Here is a 25,037-nt window from a genome sequence, read left to right on the forward strand (position 1 = left end):
AACGTGATAAATCGCGATATAAGTATGCAGAAACGAATCAGAAAGATGGGGCCGATTGGGATGAAGGAATGGAGTGTCGAGGAAAGTAGAGGGGAAATAGGTGGGAAGAAGATGGAAGGAAACGGAAAAAGGAGTAAAAGGGAAAGAAAAAAAAGGTGGAAAGAGGAGAAAAGTGAGAAAAAGGGGATAAAAGGTGAAAGGCAAGTGGAAGGAAAGAAGGAAACAAGAGAAAAAAGGAGCTCACAGAAATCAGGGGCACAGGGGGTTGCATGACGGGCGCTTAGGCCCTTGGAATGGCTGAGGGAGAAGGAAAGTAAATGATGAAAAGGAGAAGGGGGTTGTTGGAAATTTTGATGTTTTTATTTAGGGAACTTTAATGAAAAACTTTCAGTACTATTTATTTTAACAAAAAATTATATTTTTACACTAAAAATTCAATCATGGTACTATTCACTTTACCCTTTATTTTGTAACTCAAAATTTTCAAATCATTTTCATTAGTTTTCCTCACAGTTTATGCAATATGTTTAGCATGTTAAATCTCTGTAATTTTACGAACCCTCTATTGGCAATAATTTGGGCCTTGAGCTTTGGGGCTTTGGGTGGGCTTTCCACGATGGACCTTGTTTCTCATAGTTTTGGTTATTTTGATGATTTGGGCTTAGCCGTATTCTGTTGTTTGTTTTGAGCCGTAGTTCGGTTCGTAAAGCTCATAAACAACTTGACGGCAAGTAATTTGTTCGAAATGTTCGTTAGAAAGTGCTTTAAAAATAACTGAAAATGTTTTTTGTGATTTCTTTTTTCTAAAGTCTATCTTTAGTAAAAATTCAAGTAAATTCTGACACCATGTATGTTCTTCTTGCAGGAAGCATTTAAAGTGCTTTTCGAATTCAAAATCAATTCACCAAAAGCGCTTTTAGTAATTTTCAAAGTACTTCCAAACGGATCCACTAAATTTTAACCAAAAACAAAACTCAAGCCATTGTGTTTGCTTTTCTCCTTTTTAAATTTTTTATCAGCGAGACAACTTATCAATCTAAATACACTTACGTAGCTCGATCTATTTACTCACTCATCATGCCTTGTAATTTTCTTGAGCATTAGTTCCTGGTCAAAGCCATATTCAACATCAGGTCTTGTATCAATTACAAAACTTAACAGACGACTGCTCCTGCAGGGACGCAAACATAAACGGTTTTCGCAAAGGCGCTCTCGTTACAAGTACGAGATTGCCAACACTTTGAACGTTGCAGAAAGCAATATAACAAATTATCAGTTTTTCATGAAAGCGTTGCATTACAACATCATTGAACATTCGAATATTGCAAAAAACAATGTCAAACGAGCCCTTCATCGCGTTCACAAGCTCAACCGCACAATGTTACAAAAAGAAAACAGGACAAGAAGAAAAACACGAAGAAGACTCCACAAGCACAAAAAACTTGTATTTCCGATGTTTCACCTTTAAGATTAACTATAATGTTTCACCTATTTTCCTGGTTTTTTTTGGTTCCTCGTATCTACAATGAAAGAATTTCTTGTCAATATATGTACATATATATATAGATATAGTATTTCCAAGATGCATATAAGTCGTCCATCAACCCACCACCATTCAACATGGAATGGCCAGCTTAATTCTCCAATCTAAAACATATTAGAGAAGTAGCTCGAAATCTCCAAAAACAAAATAGGCGATCAAGCAAAAGAGGAAACAAGCACAAGGTCTGTTTCTTTGCTTTCAGATTTCCATGGAATAGTTGTAACCTACGTCTCCGGATTGCATTGTACCTTCTGTGAATCCCCCCAAACCTAAGTCGGACGGTCCTAGATTGAAGTACCCTTGATCATTTTGGCTGGTATGATTACTCCCCTCCTCTTGCTTCATGAAATCAAAACCGTATTCGTAGTCCAAAGGGGCCTGCTCCATGTGCGGCAGACTCCCGAGCAGCTTGGCGTCTGGAAACTGCAGCTGGTACGACAGATTTGATGGCCCTTCGCTGCTGAGAGTCTCCATGCCCGGCTGACCAACATCAGGTCTCGACACTTGCTCTGGTCCCGAATTGCAAAAGGAAGTATCATCTGAAGGCATCAATAGTTCATTTGCATCAAACATCTCATCCATATCAAACAACTCGCACATTGTGAAGTTCTCAGAACAATCCCCAACAAAACCATCTCCGCCATTCGGATTATGATCCTCAACTCCGCGTTCCGGTTTTACTACGACAGGTTGTTGTTGATTATTGCGAAGATAATCCATGTCAACGTCCTCACTGACTTCTGGCTTCACCATACCACTGGCTTGAGGGACCGCACCGGACCACGGATACATCCTTGATTCGCCCTCACCATCCTCCTTTTTCACATTAAGGAAAAGCTTGGAATTCTCGTCTCCACACACCTCAGAGTGACTCGAGGTTGAAGTGGAAGTAGAGCATCCTGGAGTTGCCGCTGCAGAAGACCCTGATGGTGTTGCAACCGAAGAAGTCTCCTGTGAAGACGATGGATGATTATTGACCCCGTGCGGGAGGTTGAGGCGAGCTCCATCTCCATACATGGCCTTTGCAGCCTCATCATAGGCAAGGGCAGCCTCAACGGCAGTGGGAAAAGTACCTAACCAAAGCCTACTTCCCCTGTCCGGCTCCCGAATTTCGGCAACCCACTTGCCCCAAGTCCTTTGCCTCACTCCCCTGTAATTGCAACGTGCATTCTCGGGCCCTCCCTTGCCTTTCATACAGCCTTTCTTGGACCCCTTGGCCGGCACTTTACGCTTTTTCCCCTCCTCATTAGCCGATTCGAGTTGTTTGTTATACTCTTTCCACTTCTCCAGCGTATCAGCGACCGAGTTCCCATCTCGTCTGCTCCGCGTCTTCCTCTTCCTTGAAGAATCCAAGGGCAGATACGGCATGTTAACACCTTGATCATAGGCTCCCATTCCTCTTAGATTACGCACAATCTGCAGTAAACAAGAACCAAATTCCAATTAAGACTTGGGCACAAAAAAATCCACAACCTCGAAAGCAAACAGGTCCCAATCACACAAGTCCCACTCCGAATCACACCGCCCTTTATTAGGGTTTTATATACAGAGAAGTCCCCAAGTCCGCCGAAAAAACAGCAATTTAGAAAACAGATACGCAATCGTGGTAGATTGGGGAAAAAAGAAAATCCCAAATCCGGAAACCCTAGTTTCAGAAAACCCAATTACTCAAAACCCCAAATTTCAATCCCCAATAAAAAAAAAGAACTGGAAACAAACTTCTCCTCCTCCAACAAACTGAAGCTTAAAGGAAACCCAAAATCCAGAAACCTAACAAACACTTAAATCGAGCGAAAAGGAAACGAAATCGAACAGCTCAAAGCTCAACTGACCTCAGAATCTCCCGAGTCGACGATCCCCACTGACAAACTTCCCGATTGACACCGCAGTCTTTGCCTTCCTCGAATCAAAACGACGATTTCAGACGCGATTTAGCGATTTAGCGTTTTCCTCCTCCGCTCGACTGCAATTTCTGCGAGTTTGTTCTACTTTTCTTGGCGACTTGTTTTGCGCTTTGCTGCTCTTGAAGCTTCCAAGTTGATCGATTCCAGAATTCTTCAGGATTGCTCGCTGGGACAGATATTTATAACCTTCCTCTAGATATTTCCGATATTTAGTTTGTCTGGTGACGTGGCGATTTTCTAGTCGCGTCGTGGCGTTTCGAGGAGGAAACTTACCGGCACGTGTCACCCGAACGTTCGCGAACAAAGCGAGTGACACGTCGTTTTCTTCGTGCCGAAGCAATTCCGCGTCTAATACGACTTTTCTTTCCCAATTTTGTCCGGGCTGAACTTGAAATTTGCGATTGTGCCACTGTACAGCTAATGCGTTGCTTGCTTCCTGCGTGCTTCTTCCCTCTTATCCGATGGGAAAAAAAATAATACCTTTGGATTACGATATTTTGTTTCATACACACACATTTTTTACCTGAGGTTAATTGCATCAATAGTTCTTGAGATTTACCTTTATTTTAATTTTAGGTCGTGAATTATATTAATTTTGTTAATCCTTAAACTTAACAATGTACTGCTCTATTAATTTTTCTCATTAACGAATTTTGTTTTTTCGTTGAATGTAGGTGTATATTAGAAACTTTGACTTAAACACTAAAAAAAAAACTAATGAAAATTTATAAATTAATATCTAAAATTTAAGCAAAATGAAACTTGAAATATAGAATACAATATGAAAATGGTTGGACTTTAGTAACTTGTAAATATTAGGCAATGCGATTTTAAAGTTGGTAGGAGATCAAATTGTGGTTGGATTTAAAAAGAACGGCAATACTACATATTGTTTAAGATTAAAACAACTAATACGAGAATTCAAAGACCAAAACTAAACTACAAATAAAGTTAAGAAAAATTGCTACAATTAAGCCTTTTACTTTTTACACATTTAAATTTTATTACTGAACGAATTAAATAACATAAAAAACATGAATTGTATAGATAACGCAACCTTCTTTTATGGTTATTACTAAAAGAAGGGAAAAAATGCTTGCTATGATGTTTTTAATTTTATCTATTAATTAATTTAGCTGGCAACTTGCTGGCCAAGTTCCACTAGAATCTTTAATCAAATACTGTTATATATATATATATATATATATTTTTTAGCTTTTAATTTAATTAATTACTGCAGCTTGTTTCTTTCTTTCAAATGACATGTGTTGTTCTTCGACAAATCTATGTGTTGCCATTAAAGGTCATCGAGCAGGCAGAGCCCATTGTTTTGAGTTTTAGTATATCATTCTCACTTCTCACTTAGTATTTAGTTGCTTTATGCTCTTGCATGAACTTACCTTCATATATAATAATTGTTAGAAAGTAATCTTAAAATTATTGAAAATGTTTTTTATAAAAATATTTTTGAAATTAATCTTTAGTAAAAATCAAGTGAATCTTGAATAAGCACATAAAGTGTTTCTTACAAGAAGCATATAAGTGGTGTTTCTTGCATAAAACATTTTAAACACGAGGCAATAGTGTTACATGAAAAAATATTTCTTTCTAAAAGCGTTTTTTGTCATTTAAAAAAATATTTCCAAACGAGCCAATAGTGTTATATATACTTAGGCTAGGTGTTCTTTAATAAGAAAAGGAAAAAGAAAGAAAAAAAAATTCTACATATATGTAGGGATGAATTCGTGACACCACTTTTTTTACACAAGTTTTTGTGAGGTCCACTTCGTACTGCATTTTAACAACCCAAATAGTAATCTATCTTTCAAAACATCATTTATAGATTATCCTTACAAAAAAATAGACAAATCCAAAACCATTAAGATTTTTTCTTATAGTGAAGAAAATGGACGAATACAGTTTGATAAAGAAATCATAAACCTCAATCTAACGATTATATGTTTCATATTTAGATGATTTTTAGTAGACATGATTATTAATGGAAGACTTAAAAAATAGACAATTCGAATCATTGAAATACATTACAAAATGAGCTCCACAAAACTTTTTAAAAAATTTATGTGAAAATAGCGTTTCATATGTGTCTCATATATATATACACACACACCTCTTGCCACACGCAATTAGCCTTTTTATATATTTTTATTTAAATAATTAATTTACATATTTTTTTAAAAAAAGAAAGAAATGAATTAAAGACATGAAACCACACTAACGTGGGAGGTTTTGTTTTTGTTTTTTTTTTCTATAATTTTAAATATTAAATTCATTCAAAATAAAAATATGGTTAAATACTTTAGCTTCTTTTGGTTCAATTGTAATTTATGAAATTCTTAAAGGGCAATTTATGGTATTTTAAATGTTTCACCATTTTAGGATGCTCACTTTATACACACACACACACATGCACGCACATATAAAATAATCCGTACGTAAACGAAACAATATCTTGACATAGTTCATACATACTTCATGTCAATATCATGGTGTTTGTCTTGTTTTAACATATAAGATATCATATTCGGATCTCTTCCACTAAAACCACCGGATCAAGTAATCCGGCCTTTGAAATTTGATTCAACGGCTAAAAACAGATGCCCCCTTTAAAAGTTATAATAATTTTAACCGTTAGATTAAATTTCAAGAGCTCGGATCACTTAATCCGATGACATTGGTAGAAGTAATCCGAAGAAGATCTCTTTCCTATTATAACATCGTAATCCAATAACATTGATTGCCTTGTTAGCTTTGAATTCACATTGACATAAAAATAGATACATTGTTTGTCCCTTTGCCAAAGGTTTGGTGAGTGGAATTTTAAACATTTTTACAGAGAATTGAACATCCTATTAACTTTTTAATCTGTTTTTATTATCAATTTTTTTAATCTGTTGAGTTATACAAAGATTTGAGATATCATGCTATTCGTGAACTACATAAAGAAGTCTGGCTTTCCTAAGCCTCGATGTGCTATTTGTAATCTTGTCAACCTCAAGGGCTTAACTACGAACACATTTTTTACTGTCACAGGACAAAGCCGAGTCAGTGGGCAATCACATGTCTCCCTCATTTGGACCCGGTCTTATTATTATCAGGGCTACTTAAGGATGAGTACGAGTTTTTACTCACAAAATTTCGTGTCTGTATTTACAAAACTTTATGTTTATAAGCGGAATCGTTCATATTTTTCATCGTTCATATTATTAATTGCTCTATAAAAATTATCTTTACAAAAAATGAATTAAAACTAAAGTCATCAAGTCAATCAATTGTAGTAGACAATTCGTATTGCATTTACCATTCGTTTGACCTATTCTTTATATAATTCGATGACTAAACAATTTTAGTTTAATTGATTTTTGCAAACATGATCTTTGTAGAGTCTGATTAAAAAAAAGTTCTATAAATCAGAAGAATTTTGAGTACGAATTTATACTCGTGTTTTGAATAGCCAAGTATCATTTTATTATGATGATTGTTATTATCCTGTCTTTCTGGTCGACATTCAAGACACTAGTCCAGGCTTGCATGCGCACCACGTGTCGCACAATGTATGCAGCAACGTGGCGATTTTAGCTCACTGTGGAAGTGTAGTTTAATTATATCACGCGTGACATGTTCAAATTTATGTGGTGGAGAATTGAGCACTAAAGGCGATTGGGTCATGGTGTGCGCTGGAGCGTCAACGACAAGATGAGATGGCACCTTGCGCATTCGCTGACGCAGTGGCTTCTCTTTGGATGGCAAATTGAAGGGGGAAAGCAAAAGAAAAATATGGTTAGAACTTTCATGTGATGTAGTCATCACACACTTCACATGGATGGTGGATTCTGACGGAATTGGATCCTTTCCGAGGTAAATTCTCGGGATCTTTCTGATTCAATAACACGGATTGTTGAATTTTAATTCAATAATTATAATTATTATAATTTTTAGAGGGATCCTCCTGTTTGTAGTCATTTGATCAAAATCCAACAGCCTGTATTAACGGGTCAAGAGGATCCCGAGGGTTTGCCTCGGAGAGGATCCAATTCAGATTCTGACCTTGTTTGGATTGTAATAAATTTGTTTTATAAATAATTGCTTGTCCTGGTGTACTTATTTTCAATTATATTTAATATTTGTTGAGCTACTTTTGTTAATTGTTCGGGTGTGTGAAGTATTCTTATTATATTAAATGTTTGGAGATGCTTTTAAAATGATTAAAAACATTTTTGAGGAAATTTTTTGAGTAAATACTAAAAGCTTTTTTGAAAATTCACTTAACTTTTTACTAAGAATGAGTTCCAAAATATTTTCACCAAAAACACTATCAATCATTTTCAAACATTTTCAAACAAGTCATTTAAATAATTTATGTCAATGTTATGCTTTTTTCATTTGTTATATATTTTTGTATACACTTTGAAGGACAAGGCACATGATTTTCTAAATAAACTAGCTACATATTTCTTGCTTATTAGTGAAATTTACTGCTCCGTTGAATTTTTAATTTTTAATTTTTTTAACAAATAATATTATCTATACTAAAGGAGATAAGATGGATTAAGCCTTACAAATGAAAAGGAATATCACTAAACTGTAATACTAAGTGGCAGATCACAGTGACCTTAATCGCGATATTGGTTGTTCGATTCTCATACCAGAATCAAAAGCAACATGGACCATCAACAAAAAACTTACACATTGGAAACATCTTATCAACTTGAAACTACCCAGAGTGCAATATTCTTTTGGCAGAGAATATTCTGACTATACTAAGAGAATACCTCGAAGATTTGGAATCTTATAAGAATTTTGCAACTCGGCAGATTTGGCCATCATGAATTTTGCAACATTAGAAAGGTCTTTTCAACTAACACACAAACTCAATCGCTCTATAGAAAACATTGCTCTACGCGAAACCTTCTCACACCCCTGAGAAAAATACTAACTATCGTAACTCTCTCGTCAACACACTTTCAGTTAGATTAACAACAAGGAGTTGGCAACTGGTGACACATTTAGTTTTGACTAACGCAGCTGGAGCCATAGAATTTGTCGATTGAAAAGTACCTTCAGTTTGGATTAACATCACTACTTCAAACTCTATTGGTTACCTATACAAGTCTTAGCCAACAAGGAATTTTTTTTCTTTTGCCGTACGAGGTACTTTGATTCTTTCGCCGAACGAGGCCACCTCATTAGCTTCCCATCAAAGTGAGTGGTTCTATGATCAGTAACTCCCACGTGTACTTCAGAGATCGGTATTCAGATGACCAAACAACATTTACCATAAAGAAACTTATGTCCTTTGAGTATCTTTGTCCCTACAATCTAATTCCGATTCGTTGAACCTATATTTTCACAAATATAGTCGAGGCTACCGAACCTATTGCAGAATATCCTTAACTCAATGATGAATTGACTAACCTTGTCTTCAAGTTCTAGAACCTTAGGCTGAGAGCGTTTTTATTCCTCTGCCGTATTGCTCAGTGCATAAGTCGGCAAGCATTCGACATCACACCATCACATATATTTTACTTTCCCAACCAAGATCGGTTGCAAGTTCGCACGCCCGTATCCACAAAAATGATGTAATTAGCTCAATAATTGCTCGGCATGCACGCCATGTAGGCGTTGTAATTCCTAAAGTCAACAATATGTGTGTCCTAATTTAAAAAAATGTGCCACCTTTCTTTATATGAAATGAAACTTTTATTGATAACAGTTCAAGATTGTTTCTGTACATTGAGCACAAGAAAAATAAAATCCAGCTCATCAATAAACTAAATTCTAAATACCATCTTTAGCTATAAGCTGAAATTAATCAGCTACGTATAACTTGGCCAACTAGTTTTTCCTGGAGCGTTTGACTTTGAGAATATTTGTCCTTCGTATACATATATAGTCGCTTCCTCATCATCTTGCGCCGATTAAAGGACAATTCTACCCTTTACGACGACTCTTTCAGCATAAGAGGACATAACACAAGGATCACTAAATTACCTGTTCTTGCCTTCTTATGCAAACAACTCATCTGTGCTAAATTCCAATTTATAATACATATTGAGCTTCTCAACCCCGTTTCACATGTCCAACCGCCGGGGACGGCGGTTATCTTACCAAGTCACTTCGTTCTTCTCGGAAAATTTAATAGGGTTTGAACTTCAGACTACCGAAACCATGGACAAGATCAAGTTAATAGATACAGGAACGATAACCTCAAAAAATAACTCTCAATACAACGAAATGGGATCAAAAGCTCATTGTCTACCATTTGAACAGAATGCCTCCAAAGGCATTTGGGCAGGAGATAATCCTTTAGATTATTCGTATCCTCTAACTCTGGCGCAAATCATCCTCGTCGTTCTCACCTCTAGACTGCTTTATTGTTTTCTAAGACCCTCGGGACAAACCAGATATGTCTGCAATCTCCTGGTATGTTTTTGTTTTAGTCCTACTTATCGTTTTCGCTAATTTACTCTTCTATGCGGGTGTTGGCCCAGTCCCCGCTTATATCTTTTCTTTTTTTCTATTTATTCTTGTTATTAATAAATTTTTTCAAAGAGGGGACAAGTGGGAGTTTTTTTGGGTGCGGTGGTATTTTTTTTCTTTTGGGAATAGTTAGTGCCTTGCAGAGTTGCAATCGACAATTGATGAAGAGCTAATCTCAGCTAATTAATCCTTCTTTACTTTCACTATTTTTTTCGTAAGTTTCTTTGGTGACGTGACAAATTAACTGGAACCCTTCTTTCTTTTGATTGCTTTCATTGTTTCAGGCTGGCATTATCTTGGGGCCTTCTCTGTTAGGGTACAACAAGGCATTCAAAGACAAAATACTTTTCGGAGGAAAAGAGGTTCCATTGTTTGAAACAATTGCTCATCTCGGCGTAATATACTCCATATTCCTAGCCACGGTAAAATTTGATGTAAACATGGTCAAAGGGATGGCAAAGAAAACCTGGAAGATTGCTCTAGTGACATTTCTCTTTCCATCAGCAATCACCTCAAGCACTGTTTTCACGATAGGCCGAACCATTCCTGGACTCAAAGGAGGAAAAAGTTTCCTTTTCTTCGTTTCCATTTCTTTGTCATTCACTTATTTTCCAGTCGTACTTGAGGCCTTGGATGAACTCAACCTTATGACTTCGGAGTTGGGACAACTTACCATGTCCTCCGCGGCCATGAATGAAATAGTCCAGTGGAACTTCACAGCAGCGCATCTTATGCACGCTCAGAAAACTATAAATGATGGATTTAAGACTTGTGCTTGCTTATTGGGGATGATATTCTTCACTATTTTCGTCATACGGCTAGTTGTAAAATTGATCATCAAAGTTACTCCCTAAGGAAAAGAAGTCAAGGAAAGTTATGTCATTGCACTACAGCTTGGGGTTCTAGTTATGTCATTCATCTCTGATATCGTAGGCATGAGGTCTACCTATGGTCCTTTACTACTGGGGTTAGTCATTCCAAATGGACCGCCTCTTGGTTCAGCAATCGTACACAAGACTGAATACGTGGTCTCTGAATTTCTTCTTCCATTGTTCTTTTTCCGCATTGGCTTTGACATTTATGTCTACTCCGTTGAAGATTGGACGAGTTTTACCAACCTTCAGCTTCTGATTGTTGTGTCATATGTTGCAAAGATCGTGGGGGGTACAGTGATTGCATGGTGCTGCAAAATCAGATTCAAGAATAGTATCTTGCTGAGCTTAATGATGAGTGCAAAGGGTATAATCGAGCTTATCGTTTATACTCATTGGCGGGAATTAAAGGTAATTAATAATGAGTGCTACCATTCATACCTCATTTAACGACATATAATGCTTGCATTCACTCCACATATTCACCCCTTGCGAATAATATATCTTTATCATCCAAACTTCCTAACGGGAATTGTTCGACTTCTTAATATGTATTTGGAGATCATTCTTACAAAAAATTATTTGAATCTTAGATCGTTGGGGGTTGTAGTTAGCGAGAATCGAATCTAGGCCTTTGCCTAGCGAAGAAAACGATCCTTACCAACTCAGTCAATTGGTTGGTGTATTGGTGATATTATTGTTTATAATAGTCCTCTTTAACCCTTCATTAAACGATTAATTCGGGTCCCAAGTTTTTATTAATTGCAGGCCATAGATGACCAATGTTTTACCCAACTGGTGTTGTCTTCTCTTGGGATTACCATGATTGTAACACCATTGGTACGATACTTATACAAACCTTTCGGAGCATCCAAATCCATACTTCCCCGATTCAGAAACATCCAGTCAATGCCAAGCAACAAGTCTGAAATGTTTCGCCTTCTATGTTGCGTCCAAAATGAAGAAAGTGTCCCCAATATCATAACCCTCCTGGAAGCCTCAAACCCGACAGAATCAAGCCCCATTTGCGCCTACATTGTTCACGCAGTCGAGTTCATTGGTTGTGCTGCACCACTATTACTCCCTTGCCATAGTAATGACAAGAGGAACAAATTGTGCTCCAAAAACACAACCACTCATCAAATAATGAGAGCCTTCGACAAGTACTCAAAAACTGCCGGTGGATCAGTCATAAGCCAACCTTACACTATGATCTCGCCATTTAAATGCATGCATGATACCCTTTTCCGTCTAGCTGATAACAAGTTTGTGCCGTTGATCATCATACCGTTTCATGAAAACTACCAGGGTATTGTTGGCCCAAGTATGACCGCTGGCATACACCAATTCAACGCCAATGTGCAATCATACTCACCGTCTACGGTGGGGATCCTAGTTGACAAAGGCTTGTCCTGTCGGATGAGCTTGCCCCACTTCTCTTTCAACGTGGCTGTGTTTTTCGTTGGGGGGGGCAGACGACCGCGAGGTCTTAGCCTACGCGGAACGCATGTCTTGCAACCCCAATGTTGGCATCATGGTGTTCAGGATAACACTTCAGAGTACATCAAAAGAAGGGACAGAAGCCGAGCTGCAGGAGGCAAAGCTGGATGAGGCGTTGGTGAACGAGTTTAGGCTAAAAAACATGGGGAATCATATGTTGTTATGGCGGGAAATTGAAGTGCATGACGGAGTACAACTTATGGATGCGGTTATGAACTCGCAGGGGGAATATAACCTCGTCATGGTGGGGAGACGGCATTCAGATATGACATTGAGGGACGAAGAAATGGCAGCGTTTGTGGAGAATGCAGAGTTGGGAGTGATCGGCGACATTGTTGCTTCCTCGGATTTTTGTGGTGGGACGGTAAATGTGTTGGTGATACAAGAAAGCATAGAATTAGGGTTTGGAGCATTTCGAAGTGCGTCCAGAAAAGAGTCGGAAAGTAGACTAAGTTCGACGGGCACTAAACCTTTGTTACCCTAAAATAGAGGAAGTTGTTTTTTCTGGAATTGTATGCTGCAATTTCGCCAATATATGGTTGAGGCCACCGACGTTCGCATTGAAGCGGAATTGCCGGCAGATATGATTCTGTACTCTTTCTTTTTTGAAGATATTGCTGATACGAGTTATGTTAATTGATCGAGGCATTGAAATTGCTTTCAGTAATATCTTTTTTTTTCTAGTTAGAAGGTGCAACTTTGGAGATTAGAAATTGTTGCTATTAGCTTCTTTTTGTATAGGATAATGACTTGGTTTTAATTGTAGCTTGTTTTCTTTTTTCCCATTATTCCTTTTTCCTTCTCCATTATTTTGTAATTAAATTTCCAGATTTATGGCCTTTCTTGTGACAGAGATCTGTATAGTGGTGCGGGACATGTTCTTCTTATAATTTTAACCAAATCTTTAGTCTGGTAAATCTACAGGGGGAACGTTTTTGGAAAAGTTAGAAGTTAATCAAATTTTCAGTCAATCTTTGACTTTTCAAAGATTTTATATTGGACTATAGCCTGGCAAAAAATAAACTTAATTTACATTTTATAATTTTAAAGAATAAAAAAATGATTAGTAATTACTGATGTGAGGTTGTTTTGTTTTGATTATTTTACTATTTTCCCTTACTCATATTAATGTTAACACTCAAAATTTACTGGTCAAACTCAGGTGCAGGTGAGTTGAAACTCACTAATCTCAAAGTTAATTTAAAAGATATTATAAAAAATAATAGTAAGATACTAAGATGAACACAAAGATCGATATTGGTTCACCATAAACAAGCTACGTCCACTATAAATTGTATATATATTTGCTTGAGATTACAAAATACTATTTGAGATGGCTCAAAAACAGCTCATGGAGAAGACCAAGACCCGTAGGTCTCCACCCAATTAGCATCTCTCTTTTCTTTGCTCTCTCTTAGGCAAAAGGCCCACCTTCCTACGAAAGTTCAAATGAGTGGCCTCAGATAAAAGGAATATCTAGTCTTGATCAACGTGCGTTCATGTAGTGGTTGTCCGCAGGGCATTCAGGGAGGTGGCCGACTGTGTAGCACTCTACCTAGCATTGCATGTGTAGCCCTAAGCCTAACATTGCTCTGGTGGCCTTGGTAAAGCATCCTGGAATGGTGGTCTTATTAGAACACTCTGGAATGGTTGAACATCTTGGTCTAGTGGTCTAATTTGAGCATCCTCTGGTGATCTCGGTAAAGAAGTGGCCTCGGTAGAACATCCTGGTCCGCCCATCACTTTGCCTAGCACTGCATGCCTAGCACCTTGCCTAGCACTTCATAGATGGTCTATCATGTGCCAATGAGTTGTATTCTCTTAACTCCTAAGGTCTTGGTGATCCCTTCTTCCTATGGGCCTTGATCTTCTCTTCTTTCTATAGGCCTTGGTCTGGCCTTTTCTTAGACCTGCATTGTTTCGAGGGGCTGGAAAGAACCCTGCATGACACGCCTCGATCTCGGTGTTCGAAGGACATCGAGATGGCCACGTGCTGGCCGACACACAAAGGTGACGCAAGCCATTTGATGAATGCGTATGCTCTGAACATGTTATGCATTATCACTTTTATTTTGTTGACAGTTGAACTTATTATATTATTTTGTTAAGGTTGTATTTGAATATTACATTGCGTAGTTATGCGCAAAATTTATATGCATGTTCTCAGCATATGCATTCATCAAATGGCTTGCATCACCCTTGGGTGTCGCCCAGCACGTGGCCATCCCAATGTCCAAATAGTAAAATCATGCAATTTGGAAAGGGTCTACTCACTGATACTCTGTCACTGAAGAGCCGTTCAAACTAGGTAGGACAGAAAGGCCACTAACAAATGCACCTAAGCACATAAAGGGACCAATTAATAAAACTATACTAAAACGATTGAATTTTGGGAAACAGACGTCATAAGCGGATTCAGGACATCGAAAAACATGATTTTATGGATACATTTTATGAAACGTTTAAAAATGCCCTGATACGCTATATGAAAATCCTACGGGACCTCTGAACTCTTTTCACCTTTTGATTATTTTCTTGCTTTATTTAAGTAGTACTCGTCATCATGAAAACGTGAGCATAAACGTGATATAATTCGGACATGTAAAGAATGTTTGTGCACGTTTCAAGGCGAGAGACAATATGATAATTTTGCATCCTTAGAATCCACAACTTGTTTTTCAAGACAGCAGTGAGATATCAGTATTACGAGCTGTGGTACTGTAGGTTTGCTCTTGTTGGACTTGTTAAACAAGTGAGCAAGTGGTCCATTTATTTTTCACTATTTTCTATTTGGGCCTAGTGCCAATTAATTGAAAAATGCGACTTGATTTAGTAAAAGAATGAAACATGTAGTTAAAAAAACACTAAACTTAATGGTGCGAAGAATGCGACTTCACTCACCAGTTACCCATGTGTAACTTCACTCACCACTTAAGTTTAATATTTATAAACAAACAAAAATGGGCAAATAACTAGCAACTATGCCACCGACACCGGTCACCGTCCACCAACAACCACGCCGCGACCAAAACGACCACTTCTGCCGATGCCAAATGGAAGCTCTCTCGTGCTGTCATCCACGGAATCACGAACTAGTTGTAACATCAGATTTATATTATTGAGATCGATTTTGATTCCATTTGGGTCGTTGAATTATGGGTATCTACCCGTGTCAAACTGAATGGCGAGCAAGGGGGCTACGAACAGAACAATGGCATTTGTGAAGAGGCCGAAGTATTGTTTCGTCAGGGCATTAAATAAATGGACCTAAGATAGGGGAAAAGCCCAAAACATTCCCATTGTTATAAAAGTTGTGAGTTTGAACGCCTACATGGTTTAGTCAAAAATTAAAAACGTAGGGATGACTACAATGATGGTGTTGTCAAATTTGTTATTGTTGGATGACATAATTTTCAACTTGTATAGCATGGTTTTCAACATGTCTTAAATTGCCTTATGAACTTATGCACGTAAAAGGCTTAAACAAACTAAACATAAGCAAATTACAGATCATGCACATTCATCAGCTTAAACAAACTCCAACATGCATGGATGTTAACTTTCTTAATATAAATAAAAAATAGAAAGCTGTTCCGACAACGTAATTAACCAACCTCTTAATTTAGTTGCACCTCGTCACCTTGTACCACGAGACTGAAAACTATTATATACCCTCTATAACGATTAACGACTTTCTTACAGCAGAAGGGCGCGCCATAACCGCCAAAAACTACCAAATCACGTTTCGTACGTTGCCCTACTATTTCTTACTTCAACGCCACATGCCAAAGACCACTAAACGGTAATTGAGACACAACTGCCAATTATTCCAGTACTGCATGAGATTTCTCAACTTGAATTCTACCGGCTGTGCTCGTTCTAGTCTTCTTAACGGCTGCGTTTCACTGACAACCACCCTTTCCGATGATTTCCGTGAATATTACTGAGATGGCGGCATGGGATCGATAGTTGTTGCATCTGTGATCCATTGGGAGGTACAAAGTAGCTACAATGAACAATGTCACACAAACAATTGGACTATTGCCGGAGGAATATTGTATACCATATCAGCCCGTTGACAACAAAGGCATTTGGTTTGGATATAATCCCTTAGGCGATCCATTCGCTCTAACCTTAGCCATAATCATCAAATTTGTTCTTATTTCTCGATTTCTCTATTATTTTCTCAAACCATTGGGACAAACCAAATTTGTCTGCAATCTCCTGGTACGTTTTCCCAGTTGTTGATAATGAGATTTGAACTTTGTATGGTCATGGTCACACACACACACACACACACACACACACATTGTTTCTAATAAAGTTTGCTTGTTTTTCTAGAGTGGCATTATCTTGGGGTCCTCCCTTTTGGGGGGCAAAAGGCCATTCGAGGACAAACTGTTCGCAGCCAAAGTGAACCCACTTTTTGACACAATGGCTATGCTCGCTGCTATATACTCCGTATTTATAGTCACATTGAAATATGACTTATCCCTCATCAGAATGACTGCAAAAGACTCTATTAAAGTAGGTCTTGTTGCGTCCTTTTTACCTTCTGTGGTCACCTTAAGCCTCCTCTACCTGCTAGGCAGCGCCATTCATGGATTCCCTAACAGTCCCATGGGAAAATACTTCAAGTACTTTATGACTGTTTTTATATCTTTCTCCTTTTTTCCGGTCATAGCTCAGGCCCTGGATGATCTCAACCTTATGACTTCTGAGTTGGGCCAATTCGCCATGTCCACCGCCATTGTCAACGATGTGATCCAATGGACCTTAACAACATTTTATCTCATAATGATGCAACAAAATATATCAAGCCATGGAGTTCAGGGTTTTCTTACCTTCTTGGCATTGATAATCTTTGCAGTCTATATCATACGCCCCATTATCCTGTGGATTATCAGCAATACCCCAGACGGAGAGGAAGTAAAGGAAGTTTACGTAGTTGCGATACAACTTGGGGTTTTAGTCATGGCATTTATCTGTGACTCCTTAGGCGCAACGGCTACTATGGGTGCTGTAATTCTAGGGTTAGTCATACCAGAAGGACCTCCTCTTGGAACAACATTAGTCCACAAGACTGAAACCTTGGTCTCCGAATTTCTTCTGCCAATGTTCTTTTTTCGCATTGGCTACAGTGTAGATGTGTATTCGATTAGTGATTGGGTGAGATTTTCTCAACTTCAGATTCTTATTACTGTGTCGTATTTTACGAAGATTGTGGGAATTACGGCAGCTGCATTGTGGTGCAAATTTGGGTTGAAGAATAGTTTAATGCTTAGCATGGCGATGAGTACCAAGGGTATAATTGAGGCTACCCTTTTAAATCGATGGAGGAACTCGAAGGTAATTAACTTCTTTTTATTTTATTTTATTTTAGAATTGTTATTAGCACTCTAGAAAGGTAATTATACACTTCGTCCTCCATTATTTTTCTACAAGTGTCACCACTTCTTAACCATATCCCCTACTTTCTAATTAATTAGACTCTATAGATAGTATCAACTGATTTTGATTCTTAATATGTTAATTGTAGGCCATTGATGATCAAACTTTTCTTCAAATTGTGTTGTCGATGTTGGGGATAACCATGGTCGTAACACCATTGCTACGATTCTCATACAATCCTCAAATCCGGTTAGGAGCATCAACCGAATCTTTTCGCCTCAGAAGTATCCAATCCATGCCAAGAAACTCAGGAAAATTTTGTGTTCTTTGTTGTTTTCACAACGAAGAAAGCATCCGCAACCTGATTACCCTGCTGGAAGCCTCAAACCCTACAGAAGCAAGCCCAATTTGCGCCTACGTTATACATGCAGTCGAGCTCATGAGGGGTGCCATTCCCCGACTTGTCCCTCACAAGAAGTTAAGCTTAAAGACACCAACCCATCAAATGATGCGAGCTTTTGAAAATTACTCACAAAACTCTAAAGGGCTGGTCATGATCCATGCCTTCAATTTGATCGCTCCCTATAAAAGCATGCACGAGACGTTATTCCGTCTTGCGCATGACAAGCACATTCCTCTCATCATCATTCCGTTCCATGATCACCACGTTACGGCTGACCTTAGTTTGACTTCCGCCATACGGCAATTCAACATCAATGTACAAAAACATAGCCAATGTACAGTTGGAATACTAGTTGACAGAGGCTCACCTTGTCGGGTGAGCTTGACACATTTCTCCCACAATGTAGCTGCGTTTTTCATTGGCGGGCCAGATGATCGCGAGGCATTGGCCTACGCAGAACGAATGTTAGGCAACTTGGACGTGCAAATGACGGTGTTGAGGATCATCTTGCGAAATAAACTAAAAGCAGGCAACCAAGAGGAGCGGATAGAGGCCAAGCTTGACGAGTCGTTGGTTGAAGATTTTAGGCTACGAAACAGGGGGAATAATCGCTTGAGTTGGCTTGACATTGAGGTGGAAGACAGCGTGCAGGTTATGAGGTCCATTAAAAATATGGAGGGCGATTATGACCTTGTGATGGTAGGGAGAAGGCATGCGGAAATCTCATTGAGGGACGAAGAAATGGTGGAATTCGTGGAGCACGCGGAGCTGGGAGTGATTGGAGACATGCTAGCTTCTTCAGATTTCTGTGGTGGAACGGTGAATGTGTTGGTTATGCAAGAGAGCAGGGAGTTAGGTTGTGGGGCTTTTCATAGGGACTGGGCAAAGGTTTCAAAGAAAGAATCAAGCTTCATCGCTATTCACTAAACATGTCAGGAATGTCAAGATTTGCACCACATTACATAAGACCTTCGGTTTCTCCACCATCGTCATTTGTTATTTTGAGTTGGATGCTCTAATTCCTACATGGCGATATTAGAGCAAGAAACTCATGTATCTTGCGAACTTGCATGGCATAATACGATTTTTATGATCATGTCGTTGAATCTCCTACATGTGACAATCAATTTTTTACGACAGAGATTTTTGTTTTGTACCCAACTAGCCTACCAGACTACCAGATCTTGAGCTTTCTTGTAAATAATACGTTGGTTTTACTTGTAGCTTGTTCTTCTTTCCCTGGTTGGTACTGTATCAAGGTTAATTTGTCTATCTTCTGGAAGTAATTATTCACGTACTAATAAACGAATTCTTGGAACGGTTTCAGCCCTAAAACAAATTATCCATCTTCTGGAATGTAATTTATCAAACTTCTGGAATGTACGTAATAATATTTTCATGTACTAATAAACAAATTTCTGTTCAAAGAAAACGAATTATCGGTTGAAACCCTAAAATATATAATATACAGTGGACCCTTTTGATAGATTAACAAAGGTTGAATTTTTGTAGTAGTGACTTGCGAGAGGAAGCAGATCTAATTTCCACGTACTGCTATAATTCATGCCAATTAGAAATTTTGTCACCAGCGATAGGGATGGTGAAGAAAGGTAAAGTTCTATCATAAAACTCCTTGATAATGTGAGGAGTAGTTCAACAGATGCATATTAATTCAGGACTATATCTGAAGGATTATAAGATTACCAGGTTGACGACGAATTTGTGGATTTGCATCCTGAATCCTGAGGGTCTAGGAAGTTGGTGACATGAGAGGGGAAGATCTGGTTAATGGCGGTCGTAACTATAAGGTTCTAAAGCGGCAATATATTATGTGAAGTTTTGATACGCAACAAAGGGGATTATAGGATCCATCCCACCCCTTTTCAGCGAGGTGACTCACAAAAGCCCCCAAACAAGAATTTTTCCTTTAACCGAGGGCTAAGTAAAATAGACAATAGGGTATTTTTAGACGGATGGGATCAAAATTCAAAAATAAGGTTCAATTTTATTGGTATTTTTTATTATTTGTAAGTGAGAGGTCTTAGTTTGAATCTTGTCAAAAGTGAATTTGAACTAAATTAAGATGCCTAGCTCATTGTGAAATTTAATCCACTCACCACGAGAGATTTTTCAGTGTGCCTAGAACACAGGCCATATGACATTATACAAATGGGGAGAGACACTTGAAAAAAGAACTTCCCTTCATTTGTATAATAACTTATGACGTGCCGTGTACTGCCCCATGTTCCTGACCATTGACAAATCTCTCCTCACCCACCAATTAGTGTAGATAACATCGAATGTATTAAAAAAAAGTTAATTTTAATTCAAAAACATTTAGAAACAAGTTTTTTTTTTTTTTTTTTTGAAAATAATCAAGGCATGTTTGGTACTGTACTTGAATTCAACTTTTTAAACTCAGAACACTTTTCAAGCTTTAGGGCTTAAAACTTGTTTGGTATGACTATTTTAAAAAACTAAATTCAAGATTAACTTAAAAATATGACTTATTCTCTAAAAACACAAAAAGTAAGTATGTAGAGTTTTTAAACTTAAACACACTCCTTTATTTTCTCTCTCCTCCTTTCTCACTTCAATCCGCTATCTTCATTCTATGTGTTCTTTCTCTCTCTTCTCATCTTATGTATCTCCTCCAATACTCTCTCCTTTTTCTCACCTTCTTTTGGATCTCTTTGTCTGATTTAAATTTTAAGATTTAAAACTTTTAAATTTCATATCAAATAAGTTTTTGAATCTTAAAGACAATTATTTTCAAGAAATGTTTTTAAAATGATGAATTTTTTTTAATAGGATACCAAACAAGCTTGCACATTCTAAACAGAATTTTTTGCATCGGAATTGAAGTTTCCAACTCACAGACTAGTACGCGAAGACCTGGACAAAAGATCCTGGTCTACCAAAATAAGGATCGTACCTTCTACTGCAACGGCTCTTACCGCGTTTTATTACTTGTTATAACGGCTCTGATTTGTTCAACCATAACAAAGTCAGATGTAGCTGGCCAATTGTTCCAACAGAGCATAGCATGAGCTTCCTGGCTCGGTTTCTTACGTTGCATGGCGATATTCCTCTTATTTATACTGAATTTCACAACCCTAATCTCCAATTAATCTCGATATTTAGTATTTAAGATGTTGATCATCTAACAATAATTGGGAAAAATTACAAGGGTTTATTGCATTGCATTTCAATTCTTGGCAGGTGCAAAAATGACGAGCTTAAGCAGTAACCCTAAGACTTACAAACCGGGATCAGAAATGGAGTTTTGTGGACCACTTCGCCCCCTCCACTCCAAAGGCATCTGGGTAGGAGATAATCCTTTACAAAATCCGTTTTTATCAATGTTGGCGCAAACCCTCCTCATCGTCATCACGTCCAGGGTGCTTTATTTTTTCCTGAGGCCTCTCGGACAAACCAAGCTGGTCTGCAGCCTCCTGGTTTGTTTTCCCTATTTGTCTTTTTTTCCTTGGGTGGCAAGCAACCCATTTGATGAAATGCCTGAAGTGCCTCAAAGAGCTGATTTGTAGGCAAAGAGCCACAGGCCTGTTTAATATAATTATGATTGAAAAGTCCTTACCCGTGTTCTTAACTGATGAACTCACTTGTTTCATGACCTGCAGGAGCAAACTTATATTATGCTCTGAACAGATTCCATCTTTTGGTTGATTTTTTCAGGCTGGCATTACCTTGGGGCCATCTCTGCTGGGGCGCAACAAGGAACTCAGGGACAAACTATTCCCCAATCAAGATTATCCTTTGTTTAGTACAATCTCTTGGCTCGGCGTAATATACTCTATATTCCTAATGGCGGTGAAATTGGACATTTCCATGGTCAGAAGGACAGCAAATAGCGCCTGGAAGATTGGTCTTGCGGGCTTCCTTTTCCCGTTGGCAGTCACCTTAACCATCCTTTCCCCGCTGGCCTGCAACGTTCATGGACTCAGTGGAGGAAGGATCTTGGTTTTATTTTCTTCGCTTTCTCTATCGTACACTTATATCCCTAACATAGCTCAGGCCATGGACGATCTCAATCTTATGACTTCTGAGTTGGGGCAACTTGCCATGTCCTCTGCAATGTTCAATGATATTATACAATGGGCATTCACCACATTGCATTATATGTTTATACAAAAGGGTGGAATCCAAGGACTGGAGGCTTTCATTTCCTTATTGGCATTGATATATTTCTCTCTTCACGTCGTACGACCAGTTCTACTGTTGATTATTAAGAAGACGCCCGAAGATTTAGAAGTGAAAGAAAGCTACATAGTTGCAATACAACTTTGGGTTCTTGTAATGGCATTTATCTCTGACTTCATAGGCACAGCCCCTACAACTGGTCCTTTAATTCTGGGGTTATCCATTCCACATGGGCCACCTCTGGGTGCAACATTAGTACAGAAGACCGAATTCTTGGTCTCCAAGTTTCTTCTGCCGATGTTCTTTTTCCGTGTTGGCTACACTATAGACGTGTATTCGATTCGCGATTGGAGCAGTTTTACCAAACTTCAGATTATCATTGTTGTGTCATATGTTGCCAAGATTGGGGCAATCACAGTGGCTGCATTGTGCTGCAAAATTAGGTTAAAAAATAGTCTCTTGCTCGGCGCCATCCTGAATATCAAGGGCATAATAGATCTTATCGCTTATAATCGATGGAAGACCATGAAGGTAATCAGTTGGATCCACTCTTTTAATACCTTCTATTTATTTGGTTTTAATCCTTATTTGAAAATTGCAGATGGTAGATGATCAATGTTTTACTCAAATCTTGTTGTCATTTCTGGTGGTGACGATGATCCTAACACCAATTGTACGATTCTTATACAAGCCTCAAATACGCAGCGTAACATCAACCAAATTATGTTCAGCAGTCAGAAATATGCAATCAATGCCAAAAAGCAATGAAACATTTCGTATTCTTTGTTGTTTTCACAACCAAGAAAGTGTTCGCACCATCATCACCCTCCTTGAAGCCTCAAACCCAACAGATACAAGCCCCATTTGCATCTACGTTGTCCATGCTGTCGAGCACATTGGTCCCGCCGGGCCAATGCTAATCCCTTACAAGAAGCAGAGGAAGACGTTTAAGCGCACAGATTCACCCACACGCCAAATGATGCGAGCCTTTGAGAATTACTCACGAAACTCCAGAGGACCGGTCACCATCCAAACCTACAAAATGATAGTTCCCTATAAATGCATGCACGAGACGATTTTCCATCTAGCTAATGACAAGCTTATACCTCTTATCATCGTACCATTTCATCAAAACCACCAGTCTATGGTCGGCTCTACCACGACTGCCGCCATACGCCAATTCAACATCAATGTACAAGCGTATGCCCCATGTACAGTTGGAATACTAGTTGACAGAGGTTTTTCTGCTAAGCATGGCTGGATCAGCCATTTCACCTATAATGTAGGGTTGTTTTTCATCGGTGGACCAGACGACCGTGAGGCCTTATCCTATGCATTCTGCATGTCAGGCAGCCCTGATGTGGGCCTTACGGTCTACAGGTTCACGTTTCGGAATGAATTGGAACAAAAAGATGAAGAGGAAAAAAAGGAGGAAATGCTCGATGAGTCGTTGGTGGATGAGTTTAAGCTAAGGAATGTTGGGAATGATTGTTTGAATTGGATTGACATCGAGGTGGATGACAACGTACAGGTTATGGATACTATCAGGCAGTTGCAGGTCGAGTATGATCTTGTGATGGTGGGGCGACGGCATACGAATAAGGCATTGTCGGAGGAACAAATGGCAGAATTCATGGAAAATGCAGAGTTGGGAGTAATTGGTGACATGCTTGCTTCTCCTGATTTCTGTGGTGGGATGGTGAATGTACTGGTCATGCAAGAAACCAGGGGCTTAAGTCATAAAGGTTTTCGTAACGAATCCGCAAAAAGTTCGCTAAGTATGTTCAACTTTCATCGATGAATCGTTTCGGGAGAAAGATTATTTGGTATCGAGAATTAATCTTTGGCTGATATCGAATAAGGCATTGGCTGATACTCGATATCAGCCAATAGTTTCCAAACATTTGGCGCTTGAGTTTTGATTTTTGTGTTTGGATCCCAAGTTCCAAATGTTAGGTCCACGTCCCAACTTCCGAATTTGAGGGCCAGGCTGGACGCTTGAGTCTCACTTCGGAGATCCAGGTAGGAGATTTGGGACTCAAAAAGTCCATAATTTAAGGTTTAGGGCTTGAGGTTTTTGGAGAATTGAATTGGGCATTACTCACCTTTAAACTAGATAGGGTTAGACAATAGCTTAGGAAAATCATAACATTGTGTATGTAATAACTGATTGACATTGATGTCAATGAAATTCTTTATTTTTCATTTAAAAGAAAAATTAAATTGCTTGTTTTGTTTGTATTGATCCAACATATTTATCTGGTCACCCACTTTTAAATACTTTCATACCTTTTTCTGCCTTTATCTAGTTTGGCAAGAAAATTGTGAGCTTGGAAATTTAGAAATTGTTGCCTTATCAAGCGTTTGGATTTTCTTGTAAACAATGACTTGGGTGTTATACTTGTAGCTTGTTTTCCTCACCCCCCTAAGTTTTTTTCTTTCTCTTTATCTAGTTGTAACCACATTTCGCTACCTTTCTTTTGGACTAACAAGACAATTTGATCCAGGTCCAAAAAATTCACCTGTTTTCGAATTGGGTCCAATTTTTTATTATTTTTTATTACACCTATTTTGCCCCTTAAAAATAAAAAATATTTAAATTCTTTATTTTTGAATTTTAAAATTTTAAAATTTTAATCTTCAAATACCTTTATCTACCCATTTTCTAATTAAAAATATTTTAAAAACACATTACAACCAATCTTATAAGTTTATCCAAAATTAAAAGAAATGTTGTCGAGGTAGATAAAAAATTTGTGATGTAG

The 25,037-nt window shown here is 38.2% G+C and overlaps 3 protein-coding genes and 1 pseudogene across 3 annotated transcripts; 3 read left to right on the forward strand and 1 right to left on the reverse strand.

The window, feature by feature from the left end:
* Nucleotides 1-1,421: 1,421 nt before the first annotated feature.
* On the reverse strand, nucleotides 1,422-3,620 carry LOC137734905 (dehydration-responsive element-binding protein 2C). Its single transcript, XM_068474224.2, has 2 exons — nucleotides 3,376-3,620; nucleotides 1,422-2,959 (listed from the first exon to the last, which is right to left on the reverse strand). Exon 2 carries the CDS (start codon nucleotides 2,936-2,938, stop codon nucleotides 1,742-1,744), a length of 1,197 nt encoding a protein of 398 aa, XP_068330325.2. The 5' UTR covers nucleotides 2,939-2,959; nucleotides 3,376-3,620; the 3' UTR covers nucleotides 1,422-1,741.
* A 7,260-nt stretch (nucleotides 3,621-10,880) lies between these two features.
* LOC148695966 (cation/H(+) antiporter 15-like) lies at nucleotides 10,881-13,181 on the forward strand (annotated as a pseudogene).
* A 3,570-nt stretch (nucleotides 13,182-16,751) lies between these two features.
* Nucleotides 16,752-19,038, forward strand: LOC137734471 (cation/H(+) antiporter 15-like). Its single transcript, XM_088697441.1, has 2 exons — nucleotides 16,752-17,666; nucleotides 17,857-19,038. The coding sequence occupies exons 1-2, from the start codon at nucleotides 16,752-16,754 to the stop codon at nucleotides 19,036-19,038; spliced, it is 2,097 nt and encodes a 698-aa protein (XP_088553567.1).
* A 2,303-nt stretch (nucleotides 19,039-21,341) lies between these two features.
* LOC137734472 (cation/H(+) antiporter 15-like) lies at nucleotides 21,342-24,073 on the forward strand. Its single transcript, XM_068473734.2, has 3 exons — nucleotides 21,342-21,569; nucleotides 21,808-22,803; nucleotides 22,874-24,073. The coding sequence occupies exons 1-3, from the start codon at nucleotides 21,342-21,344 to the stop codon at nucleotides 24,071-24,073; spliced, it is 2,424 nt and encodes an 807-aa protein (XP_068329835.2).
* The last annotated feature ends 964 nt before the right edge of the window (nucleotides 24,074-25,037 follow it).

Source organism: Pyrus communis, chromosome 7 (genome assembly GCF_041283825.1).
Source record: "Pyrus communis isolate YQ-2024b chromosome 7, ASM4128382v1, whole genome shotgun sequence".
Lineage (NCBI taxonomy): Eukaryota > Viridiplantae > Streptophyta > Magnoliopsida > Rosales > Rosaceae > Pyrus > Pyrus communis.